At 38.1% G+C, this 9,048-nt stretch overlaps 3 protein-coding genes across 3 annotated transcripts; all 3 read left to right on the forward strand.

The window, feature by feature from the left end:
* The first annotated feature begins 37 nt into the window (after positions 1 to 37).
* LOC119664166 lies at positions 38 to 2,710 on the forward strand. Its single transcript, XM_038073705.1, has one exon. It carries the CDS (start codon positions 38 to 40, stop codon positions 2,708 to 2,710), a length of 2,673 nt encoding a protein of 890 aa, XP_037929633.1.
* An 82-nt stretch (positions 2,711 to 2,792) lies between these two features.
* On the forward strand, positions 2,793 to 5,051 carry LOC119664167. The gene has a single exon (XM_038073706.1). It carries the CDS (start codon positions 2,793 to 2,795, stop codon positions 5,049 to 5,051), a length of 2,259 nt encoding a protein of 752 aa, XP_037929634.1.
* Positions 5,052 to 5,102: 51 nt separating this feature from the next.
* Positions 5,103 to 7,175, forward strand: LOC119664168. The gene has a single exon (XM_038073708.1). The coding sequence runs from the start codon at positions 5,103 to 5,105 to the stop codon at positions 7,173 to 7,175; it is 2,073 nt and encodes a 690-aa protein (XP_037929636.1).
* Positions 7,176 to 9,048: the final 1,873 nt, after the last annotated feature.

Below are 9,048 nucleotides of genomic sequence, written 5' to 3' on the forward strand. Positions count from 1 at the left end.
ATACTTGGTGAACAAAGAGTATCAGAGTATTCATAAAATGATTGTCGATTACAACAAGGTTCTAGAAATTGAAGCAATAGAGCTAGAAAAATCATCTTCAGCAAGCAATGGCACAACAATTGAGCAAAACAATCAGATAAATGATTCAAACATTCGGAAACTACTCCGAAATCAGAAGGCACTCATACGTGTAATTGAAAGAACGATAGAAGGAATCATGGTCAACAGGCAAGTTGAACAACCATCTACATACTATTCTATAAAGGCAGCCAGTCTTGAAGGATATATGGTCGATTTAACGGCAAATAACACAACGTTATGGGAAGCTACCGACGAAAGCATCATTGAGGACTACACACTGGAAATGTTTTATGAACTCGAGGAAAAGGCAGGAGCTGCCATGATCGAACTACAGCAACATTTGCATAATAATCAGACAATTCGCAACTCAAGACAGACAGATTGCGAATTGCCTCTACCAAGAATATCACTACCAAAATTTGATGGAAACTATATGCGGTGGGTGGAATTCAAGGACTTGTATATGGAATTGGTCCACAACACGGACATCAGTGACAGCAAAAAAATGCATTATCTGACTACATCATTGGATAACGAGCCAAAGGGGCTAATTAGACATCTTCCAGTAGTAGGAGAAAATTACAATATAGCCTGGACTTTACTTACAAGTCGTTATGAAAATAAACGACTTCTGGTTACAACACTCCTAAATAAATTAATGGGACAATCCTCCATTAAAAGGGAGTCGGCACCAGCATTAAAATCTCTACACGATGTAAGCAAGGAATGCATACATGGTCTCAAGGCTCAAGGAGTTCCAGTCGAACATTGGGATATTATCCTGGTACATCTATTGCTGCGCAAGCTGGATGCAGAAACTCTAACAGCTTTCGAACAAGGGCTATCAGACAACAAACGTTTAATAACCATTGATGAATTGCTAAAATTTTTGGAACATAGATTTCAATCACTTGAGGCTAGGGGAAAAGGAGAATCATCATTCACTCGAACATGTGCTTCAGCTACAAAATTTGGTTTAAGTAAAACCTGTCCAATTTGCAATAAAGACGGTCACATGGTCTACGCTTGCAAAAAATTCGAGACGGCTAATCTATCACAACGATGGAATTGGGTTAAGGAGTTCAATTTGTGTGTGAACTGCCTCAGGATTGGTCATCGAGCTGATGAGTGTAAATCCAGGCACTGCACTAAGTGTTCTAAAAAACATAACACTTTGATGCATAATCCAAAGGGGAATCAATACACAAAAGGTACTGTTCTTCAAGGAAATAACTCAACGCCTCAACAAACAGGTCAAGCTTCAGTTTCAAACCAATCATCAAATAAAATAACCCTTTTAACAAACAATACCAATAAGGAATCTAATTATGTCTTATTAGGGACGGCCAGAATAAGATTGCTGGCATCAAATGGAAGACAAATTGAATGCAGAGCAGTATTGGACTCTGGCTCTCAAATCAATCTCATAACAAACCGCCTGTCAAAAAAATTGGGCTGCAAGCCTAGGCCAACGCTTATGAGTATGGAAGGCGTAGGCGCAAATGAATCAAAAATACGTCATCAAACAATAATTCGAGTACAATCAACGTTGAACGAATTTGTAGCAGAGATGGATGCACATATCATACCAAAAATCGTTTCAGATCAGCCAATGCAGTATTTGAATATCGAATCCTGGGATATTCCAAAGGAATTAACTCTCGCTGATCCAGATTTTAACAAACCTGGCCGAATAGATTGCCTGTTAGGAGCAGAGATCTTTTTCAAGTTACTTATTGAAGGTCAAATAAAACTAGCAGGTAGTCTTCCAACACTTCAGAATTCTATTTTTGGATGGGTTGTAGCTGGCAATGTTGAAACTTTAATTTCAAGCACGGCAACTTGTGGCATATGCACTACTAAGGAACTAGAAGAATCTATATTGAAATTCTGGGAATCAGAAGAAATTCCAGATTCAACTTCGGAACTCACAGAAGACGAATTGCGTTGTGAGTCACATTTTTTGCAACACACTTTTCGAGGAAGTGATGGCAGATTTGTTGTAAAACTCCCACTAAAGAATCATCCATCAGTGTTACCAGATACAAAAGGAATCGCTTACGAGAGGTTCAAGACAATCGAGCGCCGTTTCATTCAAAATCCTGATCTAAAGAATCAATATGTTTCATTTATGAGGGAATATGAAGCATTGGGACACATGACAAAATTCAGCGGTAGCGAAATAGTATCTCCCCAATATTTCATCCCTCACCACTGTGTGCTACGTCCAGACAGCTCAACATCAAAACTGCGAGTTGTATTTGACGCATCAGTACACAAATTATCAGGGCCATCACTAAATGACATAATGTTTAATGGTCCAAAAGTTCAAGACGAACTGTTTTCGATTTTGCTCAGATTTAGAATGCACAAATATGTTTTAAAAACTGATGTGGAAAAAATGTACCGTCAAATATGGGTTAACAAAGATGATCGAAATCTGCAACTCATAATGTGGCGAGAAAATCCCACAGAACCACTTAATTATTATCAGTTGAACACAGTTACTTATGGCACAAGAGCAGCACCATATTTAGCAACACGCTGTCTAACAAAATTGGCGGATGAATATCAAGGAAATTATTTACATATATGGCGCCACATCTTTAAAAAGGGATTTTTATGTTGACGACGGTCTAATAGGAGCTGATACCATCAACGAAGCGTTACTAATTCAACAACAATTAATAACAATTCTAGACAAGGCTGGAATGAAACTAAAAAAATGGTGTGCAAACAACCCAAAACTTTTACATGGAATCGCTACAGAAGATCAAGAAGTAAATCTCAATTTTGATTCCAAGGAAACCCAATTCACAAAGACGCTGGGTCTTTTATGGTTACCAAAGTCAGATTCATTTCGTATCAAGGTTAACAGTCGAGACCATAGTCACACAACAAAACGATCTATGAGCTCCGATTTGGCACACATATATGACCCTTTGGGTCTTATTGGTCCAATCTTGGTCACCGGTAAAATCTTGTTGCAAGGAGCATGGCAGCTAAAACTCGATTGGGATGATGATCTTCCGTCAGAAATACGTAAACAATGGACATCGTATAGAGAAGATCTGGCCTTGTTGGACAATGCAACAGTTGTGAGGCACGTATTCAGCAGTCAAGGCTACAGCCATGTTGAGCTGCACGCTTTTTGTGACGCCTCAGAAAAGGCTTATGGTGCAGCAGTATACATTAGAACAGTACAAAAGGATAAAACGATAAAACTTAATCTACTATGCTCCAGATCTCGTGTAGCACCCATAAAATCTCAAACAATTCCACGACTAGAATTGTGTGCAGCGTTGCTAGCAGCAGAACCCATGGCAAGAGTTAAACTTGATCTAGGCTATCAAGACAAGGCAACTTACTTTTGGACAGATTCACAAATTGTGCTTTCCTGGATAAACAATCATCCAGGCAAATTACCCGTTTACGTCGCCCACCGAATTGTAAAAATACTTCGGTTAACAATTCCAGAACAATGGCGTCACGTCCCGTCAAAACAAAATCCGGCAGATATTCTGTCAAGAGGGCTTAAACCACGGAAATTTTCATCTTGCTACATGTGGTTATATGGTCCACTATTTTTATATCAGCCAAAGCCGCTGTGGCCAGCTCCCTTCAAAAGGGAATTAATTGTTGAAGATAACACGGTGGTGCTTGCTTTATCAACACAACAACCTACTAATGAGCATACATGGGTCTACTCGATTCATTCAAGAAATTTATTTACACATGTCCAAAAGGTTGTTGGATATGTACTTCGTTTCACAAAAAACGCACGGAAACCAAAAGAATCAAGACCAGAGACCATGCAGCTTTCACCGATGGAGCTCGACGTAGCACTTAAGATAATAATACGTCAAATCCAGGCCTCCGATTTTTCTGATCTAAGGAAAATGCTAGTTAAGGACGAATTTGTGCCAAAAACTCATAACCTCAGTTCACTAACTCCGTTCGTAGATGAAGAAGGGGTAATACGTGTTGGCGGACGGCTAAGCTCTTCAAAACTACAATTTGATGCCATTCATCAAATGATTTTACCCAGCAACGATCCACTAGTAAAGTTGCTGGTAGAAAAAATACATAAGGACAATTATCATTGTGGCGCCCAAGCATTGCTGGCACAAGTGAGGCAGCGTTTTTGGCCCCTCAAAGGAAAAAGCTTGATGAGAGCTGTAATACAACAATGCTTAAGATGCAGAAGAGCAAGGCCAATTGTGTACAATCAAATCATGGGAAATTTGCCTGGACACCGTGTGCAACCAGCTCGACCATTTCTCAGCACTGGAGTTGATTATTGTGGCCCAATATGGGTTCATTACAAAACAAGAGGCAAGCGTCCACAAAAGGCGTATATCGCTGTCTTTTGCTGTTTTGCAACCAAGGCCGTACACTTAGAACTTGTGACTGATCTGACCACAGATGCATTCATTGGAGCATTAAAACGCTTCATAGCAAGACGAGGACGCTGTAAAACGTTATACTGCGACAATGCGACCAATTTCGTTGGAGCGAAAAACAAGTTGCAGGAACTTACTGACGTCATCTACGCTGATCGAGCGAAGGAATCAATTGCAGGAATGTGCAGTACGAAAGGCATAGAATTTCACTTCATTCCACCAAGGTCACCACACTTCGGCGGGCTATGGGAGGCAGCAGTAAAATCTGCCAAATATTTGCTGGTCAAAAATGTTTCAACAGCATCACTTACATATGAAGAGCTTGAAACTGTCGTTATTGAAGTTGAAGCAGTGTTGAACTCGCGACCCCTTATTCCTAGCTCATCAGATGCAAACGATTTGAACGCAATAACTCCAGGTCATTTTTTAATAGGTGAAGAAATCACTTCAAGCGTTGATGTGCATGCACGTGACTCTAAAGAAAAATTACTTAAACGCTGGCAACTGGTATCAGAGCTAAAACACAGTTTTTGGCAGCGCTGGACTAAGGAGTATCTAAGCGAATAGCAACAGCGCCACAAGTGGAAGGGTCCCATCACCAACATACAGACCAATACGATGGTAATCCTTAAAGAAGACAATGTCCCAGTTCTGCAATGGCCTTTAGGACGCATCATCAAAGTTTACAAAGGCGAAGATGGTTTAGTGAGAGTTTGTGACATTCAAACAAAAAAGGGGGTATTTAAAAGACCGGTGCATAGATTAGCTCCATTATTTCCTGAAGACGATAAATTAGAAGATCCAACCTTTGGAAAAATGACTGAAAGAAAAATCGAATCAGAACAGACTCAAGAAACTCCAACGTCACCTCCCGTGTCGCTTATCGTAAAAATTCCATTAAATCGCATCAGAAAGCCTGAATCATTAGTCAATGGGTTAACTCCGACAAAACGATCATGTCTGAATTCCGGGTTGCTGCTCACCATTATTACTCTACTCATTTTGCCACTTGCACTATGTAGTCCCGTCAATATAACAACCTTCAACAACAAACCTGGCATTTATTTTGAGCAGCTTAAACCAGTCAAAATCATGTCTGCTGATTGGAAAATGATTGTATATTTTGACCTTTCCCCATACCAACAACAAATGAGCATTTTAGCTGATGGAACAAAAAGGTTGAACAATTTATGCGACAAGGCATTGGATAACACTGCTTGCAAGGTATTACTCAACTATTTTGACCGTATAACGGAGGAACTGCAAATGGAACTTAATCTTCTTTCTGTTAGAAAAAGAATAACAAGAGGAGCTATAGACATTGTCGGAAATTTTGCAAATTCATTGTTTGGTGTCCTCGACTCAAACTACGCGGCACAAATGTCAAGCACAATAAATGGTCTTAAAAGGAACGACAATCACCTGGAACAACTCGTTAAAAACCAAACGTCACTTGTTGATTCAACTATCAATATCTTTAAGAAGAACCAATTAAACATGCATGACAAATTTGAAGAAATTGAAAAGCGCATCAATAACTTGTTGTATACAGATGAGTCAATAAACGACATACACGTAACACAAAACATGCTTATGTTGTCAATGCAAATGCTCATGATGGTATCCAACCTGCAAAGAGTTCACTCATCAATTATGGACGTACTAATCGACAGTCATCACGATAAAATAAATCCTCTTCTGCTGACTCCACAACAGCTTAGTGAGCAAATAATGATGATTAGGGCACATCTTCCATCACACCTACAGTTACCTATCCACCACAATAACTTACTCGAAGTATATAGGCTCATGAAGATCAACGGAATCCTGGCAAAGGGCCATGTCATTTTTTGCATCGACTTACCTCTCACGGATCCAAGAGAATTTCAACTGTTATATCTTGTTCCAATTGTGGCAGCTATAAATAACACACTTTTATCAGTGAAACTTTCAACAGAATTTCTAGCCATCAGTCCGCATCATGATGAATTTCGACCAATGACACAGCATCAAGTGGACGCATGCATATCGATAAGTGACGAAGAGTTATTATGTCCAAACATACAAGCAACATTTCATGAATCGGCAAACGTCAATAATTGTGAAATTGACTTATTTAACAATCAAGCTAAACCAAGATGCGATATGTATCAGCTCAAGGACACAACTGTATGGTATCAACTAAATCATCCGAATCAATGGATTTACGCAACCATAAATAATATCAAAATGAATGCAGTATGCAACAAGAAAGCATTTCAATTAACTTTAGTGGGCAGTGGTTTGATTAAATTAGAACCTGAATGCATCATCAAAAATGAACACATTACGATTCAAGGTCATCAAAAAATGGTTACTTCAATGCAGGCATCGATCACCAGATTGAACCTATCTGTAGGATGGACAAAACAATATGCGAGCAATAACATCAGCGTCAAACCATTGTCACCCACAATCCATGAGCTTGAACTTATTCAACGAAAATTAGGCCACATCCAGAGTTCCAGTTTTCCAACTGATGCTATTAGTCCAGGGACACATAGTCTAATAACCAGCTACGTTGCATTAGCAATGTTTCTATGTGTCGCTAGTGCACTATTATATATATGGCGAAGGCAAAAAATCACCTATCAAACACCTCCAATACCGATGCCACGACATCAGCAGATGACCGAGGATACAGCATGTTGACTTGCAGCTTCCAATAATTAGAATTGATGTTGTCAATTCAAGGCGGGCAGCATGTTCACACATTATTATTATTGTAAAATATTATTATTATTACTATTGTTATTATTGTACAATATTTGTAAAATTTGAACATATATGCTGATGTTAGCAATATCCAAATTTTGACTTTCCTTTGCATTATTTAATTTGGTAAAATGCAGTGGCACTGAACTTGAATATTTGCATTATATTTTTTGTTAAGTGCAGTGGCACTGAACTTTGAATATGTAACATATATCAAGGCCAGTGCATTGGCATTAATTCTTGGTTGCTAGACACAACAAAGAATTTGGTTGCATAATATATGCTGAGCTTGCACTTTAGGCAAGAAGACGGTAAAGGAAAAGAATAAAATTTAGATATTGTTATTGTAATAATTTGTAATAATTTAGTATTTAAGGAAAAATTTAATTTAATAAAATTCAGATTGAAACCAATATTCGATCTATCATTTTCATTTTCCAGAGTTTCAGTTCAAGTGCTGAAAACTCAACCTTCAATTAAAGAGTTACAGTTTAAGTGCTGTGAACTCAATATCTTAGATGTTAATACATTAATACTTTAAAATTTTAAGTATTCATAAAATTATTAATAAGTAGAATACTGAAATTAATATTAACAATAATTTCATGTTCCTTCGTGCCAAACATAAGCAAGCGCAAATTGCATATGGATTACATTATATTTTGCAGCACCTTGACTGGGATGCATAACCGAACCCACGCATGCAGAGCAGACTTAACGTCTTCATAAAAGACAAAAACAAAATGTTGCAAACATCTTAACGAAATGAACAAAATGACAAGCAATGCCAGCAAACCCAATCCTTAATGCCAAGCCATGCAATCGAGTGCAGAGCAAGGCAAGGTGGCAGCCACTGCGACATCATTAGAATTCCAGTATGACTTTGGCAAAAGCCAACAACAGGAATGATGATTAATTCAAAGTTATTAGAAACATGACTGAAATTTATAATGTAACACCCAGAACCACAGATACGCGCAGACTTACACAGACGCACACCGACAAGCCAACACTCGCGTACTCTGACTGGCAAATAATTTAAATGTACAGTACGGAGTAATGCCGCTCATACTGCCGTTGCTGTGCTGGTCCTTTTGTGTGAGCGACAAACTGCAACGGTGTCGCATTGTGGGCGTCATTTGTCTATCTTTGTCCACAACCGGAGTGTTGATAACTTAAATAATCAAAATAATAATAATAATGAACCTAATGCCTACACACAATAAACTCGGAAGGACTGTAAAGGATATGAGTGGCAACACAGCTTAAAATTTGTCAAGAAAAACTTTTTGTGACTATTTGTTATGATTTATTTTGATTGTTGAAGTTTGTAAAAAGTCGATCATTGGAGTGTGAAATTTGAATTTGTCGGCAGAAAAAAAATATTCTTTGTATTGATAAATGGAATTTTAAGCAGTTTTAAAACTAATATGACATTCATAATTACTACAGCATGTATTTGAAATATTTTTAAGTGAAAAAGACAGAACTCTTAATATCCTACCATGCCGTTACTTATTTTCCTAACGAGCGGAATATGATCTAACTTAGTACAGTACTAATGCCACAGCCTCTACCATACCGAAATCATGCCTGATGTAATGACATTTTCTTCTCGAACTGATTCCGTCAAGTCTATATTTGTTAATTTAACTTATCCAGAGAAAAAGTAGAGATAAAAATGTATAGCCTCTGTTTTTATTCGATTCGTAACGATGAAATGCATGATATTATTGTAATGTGTTTTGAAATAGGGAACTTTATTAGACCTACATCTTCTGTTGGACTCTAGTATACTACTGTCTAGATA

The sequence above is a fragment of the Teleopsis dalmanni genome, unplaced genomic scaffold (genome assembly GCF_002237135.1).
Source record: "Teleopsis dalmanni isolate 2A unplaced genomic scaffold, ASM223713v2 unscaffolded_contig_1510, whole genome shotgun sequence".
In the NCBI taxonomy this organism is placed as follows: domain Eukaryota; kingdom Metazoa; phylum Arthropoda; class Insecta; order Diptera; family Diopsidae; genus Teleopsis; species Teleopsis dalmanni.